Raw genomic sequence first — 13,151 nt, 5'->3', positions numbered from 1 at the left:
GTTGACCTCTCTGATTGGGATCACAATATGAAGTCCTGGATAGCAAGGGAGAACAATATAGTACAAAACTCAAAATCATAAAAAAGGTCAGGCTTACTGGTCTGATAGAGACTGGTGGTATACCTGAGACTATGGCCTTTAGATACCCTTGAAGCCTGGATCTGAACTCACCTCTGTGGCTCAACTTTCAGCCAAACAATCGGCCTATAAGGTAAAGAATAACATGAGGAAGGAAGACTTCATTAGAAAAATAGACCTTACAAGATCAAAAGGGTAGCATTTTGCAGGGATAAAGCTCAGAAGGCTGGAAGAGAGAGATAAGTGGGGTGAAAGGAAATGATAAACACAGGGAGGATGAGGGACAAGTGCTGCTGCATTGTGGGGATTGTAATCAATGTCATGGAGCAAAATGTGTATGAATTAATGAATGGAAAACCAATTTTCTCTGTAAAGTTTCATGCAAATCCCTTTTTAAAAAAGAATAGGAGATCAAAAACTGTATAGGGAGGAAGCAAATAAGCTTATCAAAAACCTATAAAGGTAATTAGTGTGATTGAATATTATGTCTAGTTTACAGATTTCTGACAGCAAAGATGAACAGAAAAAAAATTATTCTTTAGGAATGCCATGCCTCTCTTGATACTAAATCCTAAAAGAAATTCTCAATGTGAGATTAACTCAGTAGTACAGTGGACCATGTCCTGATGGTTTTTACAAAATATGCTGGAAAGTTCACATACAACTATTTATTATTTCTCTCAATAAAAGTGAAAATCAAATCTTTAGAAGAGTATTTTCACTATTTACCTCAGAAAAAGAAATATAAAATTATAATTATTAACAAGTCAGATGTACAGTGAAGAATGGGGGGAAATATAAGTGAGAAAAAATAGCAGAATTGTTGAAACTGGGTGTGGTTGCACGTGGGTTAATTGTACTATTCTATTTACTTTGTGTATGTTTAAACATTTTCATAATGAAAGGTTTAAAAAATATATTATACTGAAGGCATTTGACAGACAGAGACATTAAACTAATACATTGTCTAGCAAAGACTGGATTCTATTTGATGAAGTTTTAAGTTAAGCAGCTCTAATTTTATATCCAATCTTTGAGACTCGATCACATCACCAGCTACGTCTCAGTTGGTAATATTCAGAACCACCCCTGAAGCACTGTAGGCTTTTCTATAGAGGTGCTCACAATCCCAGCTGTAGTTGCAGATTACTGGCACATAAAAGACAAGAAGTGACCAAGGAGTGGAGGGAAAAGCCAGATTCAGATACCTTCACTGCAGTTCTTCAGAGCAAAGAAGTCCACTGCAGACAGGCTTCGGTTTCCACTTGAGATATATTCCAGGGCTACTCGAAATGGGTTCTCTGGGCGCCCAATTCTTCCCTGCAGCACTGTCCAACTGGTTGCATTGGAAAGCAGAGGGAAAAGAGCATAGAAAAACAGTGATGAGAATCAGACTTAACCTGTGAAAGGCTCATGCCCCTTCAGTTACTTCAGAGCTCACATTCTTCATGGGCATGAAGAGATGAAACCTTAATTGGTTCTGAGGACAGTGTCTCTAACACTAATATTCAAGCATGTGCATTTTCTTCTTACTCAGCTAACTCAGAGACCCAATTTTCAAACCAACTCTAAACATTAGTATTGCTTTTGTCATATTCTTTTTAAGGCAGTTGTGGATCTGGAATATTTCAGTAGCTAGTCTTACAGGGAAAGAATATGTATACCTGAGGAAACTGGCTGCAGAGTCAAGGGAAAGCCTTCAAGACATTTATTAGTCTTTCCATAATTATCTCTGGAGGGAATGCTCAGTTTGTAGAATTTTTTTTCTTTCTTTTTTAATATATTTTATTGAAATATAATTATGTACGGTGAAATATACAAAACTCAGTTTTCAGAATTTTATCTGATCCCCAAATATCAAAAGCCTCAGGTTTGCTATGCAGTTTCTTAAGGGAAGCTAACAAAGAGTATTATTTACTTCAGGAAAATTAAAGTGCACTGATGCATGTATTTAGGGGTAAAAGGTACCCAAGATTGACATGGACTTTGGAAAAAGTGCAAAGAGAAGAAGATGGAAGCAGGTCACATGGTGAGCCCTACACTCATCCATAATCAAGGACACTGACACTGTCAGAGAACCAAGAAGACGTTAAATGAACATTTTTACACCTTGCTCACGCTATTAACCTCTTGGAATAGACTCCTGTCACTGATTGGAACATCAAATTTGCTTTCCAATACTGATTCAGAGTTTTATTTTTTTTTTAAATTCAGTTTTGACAATTTTATGTATTGAATGGAAATTACTTGGATTGTTTAATATATTCCTTCCTTTTTAGAAAACAACTTTATTGAGATATAAATGGCATGCATTAAAAACACATGTACAATTTCATGAATTAAAGTATATAATTTGATGAGTTTTAACATCTGTATACATCCATGAATCCATCACAATGTTTCATATTTTCTTACCACTAAGTTGGGCTTAGGTATAGCAGTTTAGGTGAAAAATAATTTAGGAAAAGAATAGTTTCTCCTCCATCAAGTGTAAAGTGATAGTCACTGTAAAAAAAAAAAAAAAAAAAAATTCTAAACAAAAAAAAAAAAAAAAAAAAAAAAAAAAAAACCCCTAAGGATTCAGAACAATAGATAGAGGGAAGAAAATGTTACCCAGAAGACCATTTCCCAAAGATAACCATGGTTAGCACCTTGGTGAACATGCTTTCAGCTACAATTTTACATAAATACTATATATGCTGCTCTGTGACTGCACTTTGCCACTCACTGGTAGTTTGTGAGATGATGACTACAGATTACATTATCATTTCAATGACTGAATTTTTAATGATTTGTGCATTGCTTCTGATTTGTCTCATCATTATTATGGTGAGGCTTGCTGTGTGGAGTTATCTCGATACTGCCTTAGAGCACAATCATAGAATCTGAGTCAAAGTGAGTGTACATTTAAAGCTCTAAGGCATATTGTGAGTCCACTAGCAGTGAGTCAGAGGGCTTATTTCTCATTTGCTTACAAGCACTGGATCTCATCCTTCTTTTCTGTCTTTGCTAACTCTTTGTGATGAAGGAAGCCCAAGGCCATCAATGCTCCCTTTCAATGGTGTGCTCCTTGCTGGCAGCTTTGGGTCTCTAGTCCCTGGCATATTGCTGCTCATGCAGTAGGAGTCTGTTGGATGACAGAGGTAGCTTGTTTCCTGTCTACGATCTTCTGTAGTTAATTCAGATCACTGGAGCCAACTCCTCAGCCATTCAATAAAAGTATATTAAGTTTCTCCACAATAGATGCTGTAGAAGGGATTATTGCTGCTGTAAAGTTTTTTCTCTGTTACTGTACCCAGCAGGATTTCTATCCAAAATAAAACCAACACAATTGAATAAAGAAGAGGAAGTCTTTCAGTTTAAATGTGGAACCGTCAAAGAAAGAAATATCTGAAAAAAATGGAAAGGGAGGGTTCTTAAGGGGGAAGAAAAAAACAAAGAGCAGAATTTTTCTTATTCTGAAAAATAAAGGACCCTATTTTGAGAAAAGATGGTGGTAAAAGGCATATTCATATTCTGCCAAAATAGTTCTCTGCTCCAAAGAATGATGGATTTTAATTCCAGGTACACAGTGGCCCTTGACAATGATTTCCATTTCTATATTGGCACCAGCCCTCTGGATAAATGTGTCAAGAGTTTTAGGAATTAGTTTCTGAGTTACTGATGCAATAACTTTTGTCTGGAATTCTCTTGCCTCCCATAGTTTACTGCTGCAACTTTAATAACTTTCAGAGCAGTTGCCAAATATGTATTTTATATCCAGGGAAGTTGGGACTCTAAAAGGGCAAGCTTATACCTAGGGTCAGGTTTGTTCAAGAGACAGCCAAAACCCCAGTGAAAAATAAACCCAAGCTCTCTTCTCTGTCTGCCTTCATTTTCTTTGCTTCCATTCCAGTACTCATGGAAATAGCTTATTAGGGTCTTGTTCTGCTTGCTTTGGCTAGTGGCACCTCTACTTTTGCTTGCAAGGGGGATGGTCATGGTCTAACCTAACACCTTGTAGAAACCAGTGTGTAGTTGTGCCCATATGCTAGGGATCTGTGACCATCTCAGTGTTAATGCCTCAATCAATCATCCTGACTGGGTGGGGATCCCATCTGGACAATAGGAAGCAGGGAGAACTTTACAAACAGCCTGTCACCATCCATTATCTTCCCCCTGTCTCTCTAGAGCTCTCCAGTTCCAAGTTTGACTCTCCCCCTCATTTGCCTGATGACTTTGAACTAGGCACTTTACTCTGAAAACCTGGAAAATTTGCATGTTCTCTGATGAACTGTATTCTCCACCAGAGAAAATGTCTCCAACTTTGCATGGATTTTCTGAGGAAAAACTGACCACACATTTTTGGTGAGTGATCATATCACTAATTAGTTAGAGTCCACCAAAAATGGCAGGAGGGTTGGTTGTGGAATATTTCAGCCTATTTCTGAAGGCTAGAAGTAGTATGTAGAAAGGCCAATGACTGGGAGCCAAGAGTCCTGGACTGTGGTCCTGAATTTGCCCTATACAGGTTGTATGGGCATTGGCAAGTCCTTGCACCTCCTTGAATATTAGTTTCATCATTAGCAAAATGTCGACTTTGAATTAAAAGCTCTAAAGTCCCTTATTGACCTGATGCCTGTGCTTCTTTGTCAGACTGTAGGAGTCCTAATGACAAAACATTTATGAAACACTTGAAACCTAAAATTGAGAAGACAATATCCCCACAGAAGGATGCTTAGTCATAGAAGATTGCTTAGTCATAGCATCATAGATTTATTTCTGCAAAGAGACTTGATTCAGTCCCCTCAGAGTGAAAGAGACACTTGCCCAAGTTCACACATTACTGAGAGAACTGAGAACTGAGATTGAAATCAAGTGTGCTTCCAATGCAACCTATGGATCAATCTGTACATTGTGTTGAATTTTGTATTGTTAAAATCACAAAGATAGAGAAGGGTAAGTCTACTTAGCATTGCTAAGGAATCATCAATCTGGGTTTTGAGGATAAACATGCCAGCCATCACTGAATAACAGTAAAACACATTGTCAGAAAACCCACAAAAAATCATAAGCTTTGACATGGAAACAAAAAGAATCTCTGAGGCTCCCACCACTTCATACCAGGTTAGTCTCTTTAAGCTTAAAGGAAACTGTCTAGCATGTCTGATGTGAAGCAAGTTGCCGATGAGATTGAAGGGTTGGCAGCCGTGACTCAGGGGAGGGTGAAGGCACCAAGTTATTTTAAACACAGAAGGAAGGAGCAATTTTTGACAGCATGTGAGAGCAACGAAAGGAAATTGACAAGACAGAGGTACCTGGATTACTTTGTTGCTATGCAATATTCTGGGAGCTCTGGTACCATAGTGCCTAAGGCATTTGACTGCTAACCAGAAGGCTGGCGGTTCAAACCCACCAGCCTCTCCTCGGAAGAAAGGTTGGGTGATCTACTTCCATAGTGATACCGCCTCGAAAACCCAAGGAGGGGTCGCTATGAGTCAGGTCTGACTCCATGGCACATAACAACAACAACATGTGATATTTCAGTAGGTGTAATGGTGATGTAGAGCTGGCTCACAGAAGTGAGTCCTTAGACCCTTCACTCTAGTCAATTGAATGTCTTTATGAGATTATTTTAGCTGCTGCAATGTAGTGAGGCCTAGATTCAGTTTTTGGCTCCACCTCTACTACCTAAATGAACTTAAGCAAATGAGTTAACTTCTCTGAACTTCTGTTTCTACTTAGCTCAACAGATTGTTGTGAGAATTTATGATATATGTGAAATAATTACCACCATGCTTGACTCAGAGTAGGACTCAGTAACTGGGAGTTATTCTTACAGAAGACCATGGCTTTCTTCAAAGAATGTCCCTAGTCTGTGCAAATATCTGCATATTGACTCATTTAAGAGATTCATTTATTTTTTATTGATACCAATAAAGATTCAATGGGGGAATATTAGTAAAAAAAAAAAAAAAAGGAGCACAAAAGGTATTTAAAATTTATGAAGAGCAGCCACATTATTTGTTCAAATTAAAGAATATCTTAGTTAGATGGCTTTTCCTATGATAAGAACAACCTCAATAGATTATATTTCCCTATAACAAGATATATTAGGATCTGACTATGATAGAAGATCAGGAGCTCTGGTGGCATAGTGTCTAAGGCATTTGACTGCTAACTAGAAGGCTGGTGGTTCAAACCCAACAGCCACCCTTTGGAAGGAAGATTGGGCGATCTACTTCCGTAGAGATGCCGCCTCGGAAACCCAAAGAGGTGTCACTATGAGTCGAATTAACTCAATGGCAGTGAGTTTTATTTATTTATTTATTTTTGATGATAGAAGATCAACATTCTGCTCAAAACCCTTCAAAGCCCCTCTAATTTAGAGTAAAAGCTCTGATTTACCATAATATCTTCCTGTAATGCACAGAGATGTCTTGTGTCTAGTTCTCAGAATTTGTTGAATTGAATTCCATTTCTCAGGTATTTATTGGTGCATTATTACACACTAGTAAAGTATTAGGTGCCCTGGACTTTAGGATTTACCTTTGACCCCAAGGAACCTACAGATGAGGGAGGAAGACTAAAAATATGTACCAAAATTTATAATGAATGGCAACACACAAGAGCTAAGTGCGTGGCACAGGTACTATGTGACATTGAAGCATAGAGGGCAAAATGCTGTCTCAGGCTGAGTGATAGGGAGAGGTAATAGTTGAGGATGACTTACAAAGAGGGGACAAGAACTGGAAAAGGGCAATCCAAAGAGAAGATGGCATGAGCACGAGAGCAGAGCAGGTGTTCAGAGAACAGATGTCCAGTCTGGCAAGAGTGAAAATGTGTTATGTTGGCTTCTGCAGGAAGGAGGTCCTGTGTCTTACCTGCTCACCCCTTGAAGCCAGGACAGTGGTTCATTCATCACTACATCCCCAGTGCCTGATACATTGTAAAAGCTCAAGAAATATTTGTGGAATGAGAGAACAAATAGATAAGCAGATTTCTATTAAATCAGACAAGATTCTGCCATTCTTGGCCAACATTTATGTTGTGATGGAGCTGAATTCATCTGAAAGGTTCATGTTAACTCATTACTATTAGCTGTCATCCATTCAAGTGATAATGAATGGGTTCCTTAGGAGGAGCCTAGAACTGGGGAAGTTTGGTGGTTGACTGAAGGAGAAAATACCGTCCCATCACATCATTTATCTTGGCACCCAATTTTCTGTAAACATCTTCCTTAGGGGGTCAGAGAGGTGGGAATCAGTCATCAAATTCGACCTTATGCATGCACTCAAACCCCAAAGAAGAAATTGGAGAATGATAGCAACTGAGACATGAGCAGGGATCCTAAGTACTCAAGTAGAAGAGATTTCATCTGATGCATGAATATTCTCTGCATTGCAGGTCAGGCTTGAACCAAATCAAATGGGGTTTAGCAATAACAGCAATACCAATAATAATGACAATACTGATTATACAATCAATAATTACAGTTAACACTTGTTGAAGACCTACCATAAGCCCTGCTTAGAGCTGACTTTTATACCCATGCCAGTGTAAATCCAGAGTCTTTATGACCACCATCTTATACTGCCCTTTTAAGATCCTTGAGGATAGAAAGATTTTTTTTTTTTTTCCTGAGGGTTCATTTCAACTTCTCTACTCTCTCCTTCCAGAGAGTTATTCTATCCATGGTGAACATGGTTGGGGACCTGAATATGATGAATATAAAACCCACTGCCATCAACTCAGACCTGACTCATAGCGACCCCTCCTTGAGTTTCCGTGGTAGTATCACTATGGAAATAGATTGCTCAACCTTCCTTCTGAGAAGTGTCTGGTGGGTTTGAACCACCAGTCTTCTGGTTAGCAGTCAAATGCCTTAGGCACTACTCCACCATCGCTCCTATGATGAATTTGGTCATCCTCATATTTAGTATTGGTCGCCAGAGTCAAGTTACTCGAATGCTGACTAACCCCTTTGCTGGGACAGTCAAATTCACAAGTTAGGTTGAAGATGACGGAAACCACATAAAGTAGGCAACTAGCCCAGTCCCTTTCATGCAGAGCTGACTCACATGATTATTATTACTATCAAGCATAGCCTTGTAAAGCTCAGGCCATCCATTGACATTCCTCCATGTAGCTCTTTGCTAAGACCCTCTTGACAAGTGTTCGGACACACGGTGAAGCTGTAAAGATTTGTTATAGACAAGAAACCGAGCTTGTGGGGAGCTCACCCAGGTCAATACAGGAAAAAAACAATTGAGTCTCTCCCCCTAATCTTATCCTAAAGGATAAAAACATACGTAACTTCAAGTTTTTCTTAAAATATACCTTGTAGTAATTCTGCAGCAAATATAAACCATTCAGCACTATTTTTTATTGTTTCCATTAAATCAGCCTGCATTTAAAGCATGTTTATGTGAGATAGCAGGGGGAAAAATGCCGGACCAATGTAAACTGTAGTGTGAAGTCCTTTGTTGCTTGTTAATTTTCTGTAATAATAATAACACTTGGTGTGTGGGACGGGGCCTTTTATCTAAGTTGCCTTGACTTTGTTATGCCATTGCCCTTCACAGTTTCGCAGAAGTCAAATGAATGTACCCCCAAAGAGAAACAGATCTGGACAGAATCAAGGTTTCAGGTTGATTCAGGATCTGGCTCTACTGGCCCATGGTGGCGAAGGGCTGGCCTAAGTCTGGGGTGGCCTCTGGGGTCGGCTAGAGATAGAGAGGTGCTATGGGAGCAACAGGGAAGGGCTTGCTGGGGCCACTGGGTGACTGGGTTGATGCCTCAGCACTGGAAAGCAGTTTGGGTTTTCATCAGAGATGCAGTTAGGGTGACAGGGATCTGGAAAGTGGCCCGGCTTTCTGAGGGTAGAGACAGATTGTGTTACCAAACTACCTTCCTTTAATTCTCCTCTCATGCCTTTGATCAAAGAAAAACGTGAATGATCTTGGGCTGGTTTTCCTCATGAGAAGATACAAGAAACTAAAGAGAGGCCAGGAAAAAGCTGAGTCAGAATCAACTTGACTGCATGTGTTTGGTGTTTGGATTTTTTGTTGAGTTTCTCTAATTTTCCTTTCCTTTACTATTTCCTCCTTTCTTCTTGTCTACCCCCATTCTTCCATTCCTTTCTCCCTTCAAGAGAAACACAAAGTTGAAGAACACAAACTTTGGAGCCAGACTGCTTGAGTTGTAATCTCCATTCCATCTCATTGACTGTGGGATCTTGGACCAGCTACCTAACCTAACCTCTCTGTGCCCAAGTTTCATCATTATGAAGTGGGGATTATATAGAACCTTATAGGCATTTTGAGTTAAGACATGAAAAACGTTTAGAATTACTCTCAGTAAGTGTTAACTTATATAGTTTTATTATTGCTTTTCTTTCCTAAATCTAGTGTGACTGATTACCTTACAAGGAATGACTTGGAAGAAACTGAAATAAGAAATTAATGAGCCTGTGGGATTTCAGGGAGAGTTTCTCATCCCAGAATACCAAGATTTTCAGAACTCCTTTCCTTACACCAATTGGAGATGAGGAGATAAATATACAAATGCAGATATCTCAGGAAATATTGAGCCAATATTTCAGTTTTTTTTTTTTTGTGTGTTTATTTATACTCTGTCTCATCCCAGAAAGGATTTAAAACAGCAATTTTATCTTATCTCATTTAATTTTTGAAATAAATGCATGAGACAGATTATTATCATCACCACTTTACAAGTGGAAAAAATTGAGGCTCAGAGAGTTCTCACAACTTGCCCAAGTAGTAAGTGGTAAGAGACTATATGAGCCCAAGATTATCCACATTCAAAACTCTTGCATTTTCTACTATATTGCACATGGGTTTAAATTTATAGCAATATGTGAATTATTAATATCAGGACATTTTTTAAGAAGAGTGTTTTGATGGGTGGGAAGGAGGTAATTTTTAAAAAAGCTTTTTATTGTGTTTGATTGAAATTTTACAAAGCAGATGCTTTTGACATTCACCAGTTCATACACATCTTGTTTCATGACACTGGTTACATCCCCTGCATGTAACAGCTCTTCTCCCATTCCCTCCTTGTAGTTACCCATTCCCTGTGTCCTTGTTGCCTGTGCATTCCTGCCTCACTACATTTCACCCTGTGAAAATGCTGCCTTTCTGATTTCCCATGACAGATTATTCTAAGGAATACATCTCCTTGGTGTACATGTTCAACTCATAGGTTTGTCTGTTGCTTGGCTGAGAGTTAAGCCATGGGAGTGAATTCGATTCCAAGACCTAAAGGTGACCTGTGGCCATAGTCTAGAGGGTTTCACCAGTCTCTATCAGACCAGTAAGCCTGGTATTTTTTATGATTTTAAATTTTGTTCCACATTTTTCTCTCACTTTATCTGTTGTTGTTGTTGTTGTTATGTGCCGTCAACTCATAGCGACCCCTCCTTGGGTTTCCAAGGCAGTATCACTACAGAAGTAGATTGCCCAACCTCACTTTATCTAGGATCTTCAATTTTGATGGTAGGCAGGCACCATCTAGTTCTTCTGGTCTCAGGGTCCTATAGGCTGAGGTTCTCATGATTTATTAGTCCTCTGGACTAACTGTGTCTAAGTGTCTTTGATTTTCTTCGTCCTTCTTTGCTCCAGAAGAGGAGAGACCAATAGTTGCATCTTAAATGGCCATCTATAAGATTTTAGGACCCCAGTCTCTATTCACCAAAGTAAGATTAAGAAAAATATTTTTGTATGGTATGTTGTGCCAATTGAACTTTATGTCATAGGAGCATGCAAGGAATATTTTTGTCCCTTCCCAGTTTTCCCTCAGTCTGTTCTATTCTTTGTGTACTCAAGTCCACATCATCATAATTCCAGGTTGGAATATGCAGGCTTGTGGGAGGCAGACATTTGCCTGGTCTTGGGCTGAGAATTTTTTCTTCATTCTATATACCAGGACAGGAAATAGAAGACTGAGAATACACCTCTATAGATTTAAACTCTGAAATCACCGGGGTGGGTATAAAGGTAGGCAAGAGTAGACTGATCTTAGCCAGAGATACGAGGAAAATAATAGCAGAAGAGATGTTCTTAATGGATTGCCATGTGACCAATTTGCTTGATAGACTAGCACAAACTGTACAATTGACATTCAGTGAAACATCTTGTGGCTTTAGCATGCTGACTGCTCAAGGTTACTCTCTATCTCTTTTTCTCTCTCTTTTTTTCCATACCAAATTCCAAAATAGTATTGATTGGTATTATATCTTTCTGTTAGTTATTCAAATGGCTACTTTTTTTTTTTTTTTTAATGTGCTTTAGGTGCAAATTTACAGAGTAGAGTTTGTTTTACATTCAACATTTTGTGTACATTTGGTTTCACTCCCCAATTACTATCCTCAACCCTAACCCACTCTCCTCCTCTCCCTTTCCAGTAACCCCCCTCTGTGGCCCTCATAGTTATGCATTCCTGTGTGTCCTATATTTCCTCTGTGTGAATGTTGCCCCTCTGGTGCCCCATGGTCAATTGCTCCACAGGATGTATCTCCATAGATTATGTGGTACTCTCTAATTCTCTTGCACCTTCCATCTCATTCTTGAGTTATGCTTCTTCCCAAACCTGTTTACATCAGTTGCATTCATATAATTGATGTAACATAAGTGAACAAAATTTGAATACTTTGGCAAATCATTAAAAATAAATATTTTCAAATTGGTTTTAACAGGGCAATTGAAAAGTTTGGGAAGAAAAATTATAAAAATCTGGAAAGTCTCCACAGTCAGATTAATTCCAAGTATTTTTTAACTCTTTTAAGAATTAATTATTTTCTGCTTTGAATTTTTTGTTGAAACCATGTGTTTTCAGTAATGAAGGGCATCTTGAGTGAAGAAAAATTTTGAGGTGATATGGATTTTGATACAATTAGTGGGAGGGACACATATGTCCCAAGGGGTCTCTGGTCCTAGGTTTGATGGACTGAGACTGGTTTCTTCATATGCATGCAGTTATACAGGCCCCCACCAGGTGTCAGCATGAACTAAAGTGGGATACCAGGTTCTCACTAAATTCCAAAACCAAAACCAAACTCATGGCCAGCAAGTTGATTCCAACTCATATTGACCCTTTAGGACAGAATAAAACTGCTGCATAGGGTTTCCAAGGCTGTAAATCTTTGCAGAAGCAGACTGTTCTGTGGAGTGGCTGATGGGTTTGAATCACTGACCTTCTGGTTAGTAGCCAAATGTTTTAACCATTGTGCCACCAGAGCTCCTTCACTAAACCCCAGATGTGGAATATGTAGGTGAACACTATATGTCCCATGGGTCATCAAAGGATTTAATTATTCCCATTTTAAAGAAGCTGAAACTGGAAATCATAGATAAGCCATTATGAATGTGATTTTATGCAGAAAGACAATATAGAACTCTAAGCAATAGGCCCACCCACTCTTGAACCACCCATTCTGGAACCTTACATGAAGATATTGGTGAATTAGCATATAGTTAGAAATTGCGAGTTAAAGTAAAATGTTTATGGATGTGAGTTGATTCCCAATAAACTAGTGCCCAATCTTATTGTCTAAATCAGTTGCTGTCTCTGACTCATGGTGACATCACGTGTGTCAGAGCAGAACTGTGCTCTGTAGGCTTTTCAGTAGCTGATTTTTCAGAAGATCACCAGGCCTTTCTTCCAAGGGTCTTCTGGGTGGACTGGAGTCTCCAACCTTTTGGCTAGCAGCTGAGTGTATTAGCCATTTGTACCATCCATGGTATCCTATTGGCCAGGAGGACATCTGCTTTGCTCAAGTTTGTATAAAGACAACATAGAGATTTATTAGTGTTTTTCTTTTCCCTCCCAAAGGAAGAAACACTGATCATCCAGGCAGAAAATTAAATGAGAGAAAATTTCTTCAAATCTAGAGTAGGTGCCCTGAGAATCCTTAAGTTCCTCTTTCTTTTTGTTTCTGAATTTTGGATTGGTTCCCATGAAAACCACCTCTTCCTATGTTGTTGTTGTTATGTGCCGTCGAGTCGGCCCCGACTCATAGCGACCCCTCCTTGGGTTTCCGAGGCAGTATCACTACGGAAGTAGGATTGCCCAAC

At 39.0% G+C, this 13,151-nt stretch overlaps 1 protein-coding gene across 1 annotated transcript in view; it reads right to left on the bottom strand.

The window, feature by feature from the left end:
• Positions 1-13,151, bottom strand: part of ALK (ALK receptor tyrosine kinase) — a 1,238,429-nt gene that overhangs the window by 322,464 nt on the left and 902,814 nt on the right. Inside the window, exon 5 of the mRNA XM_007938814.2 lies at positions 1,287-1,414. Coding sequence (XP_007937005.1) covers positions 1,287-1,414 — 128 coding nt within the window. The remainder of the gene's footprint in view (positions 1-1,286; positions 1,415-13,151) is intronic.

Source organism: Orycteropus afer, unplaced genomic scaffold (genome assembly GCF_000298275.1).
Source record: "Orycteropus afer afer isolate SDZICR_OR568_19922 unplaced genomic scaffold, OryAfe1.0 scaffold00054, whole genome shotgun sequence".
NCBI lineage: Eukaryota > Metazoa > Chordata > Mammalia > Tubulidentata > Orycteropodidae > Orycteropus > Orycteropus afer.
This window is presented reverse-complemented; position numbering and strand designations above follow the sequence as displayed.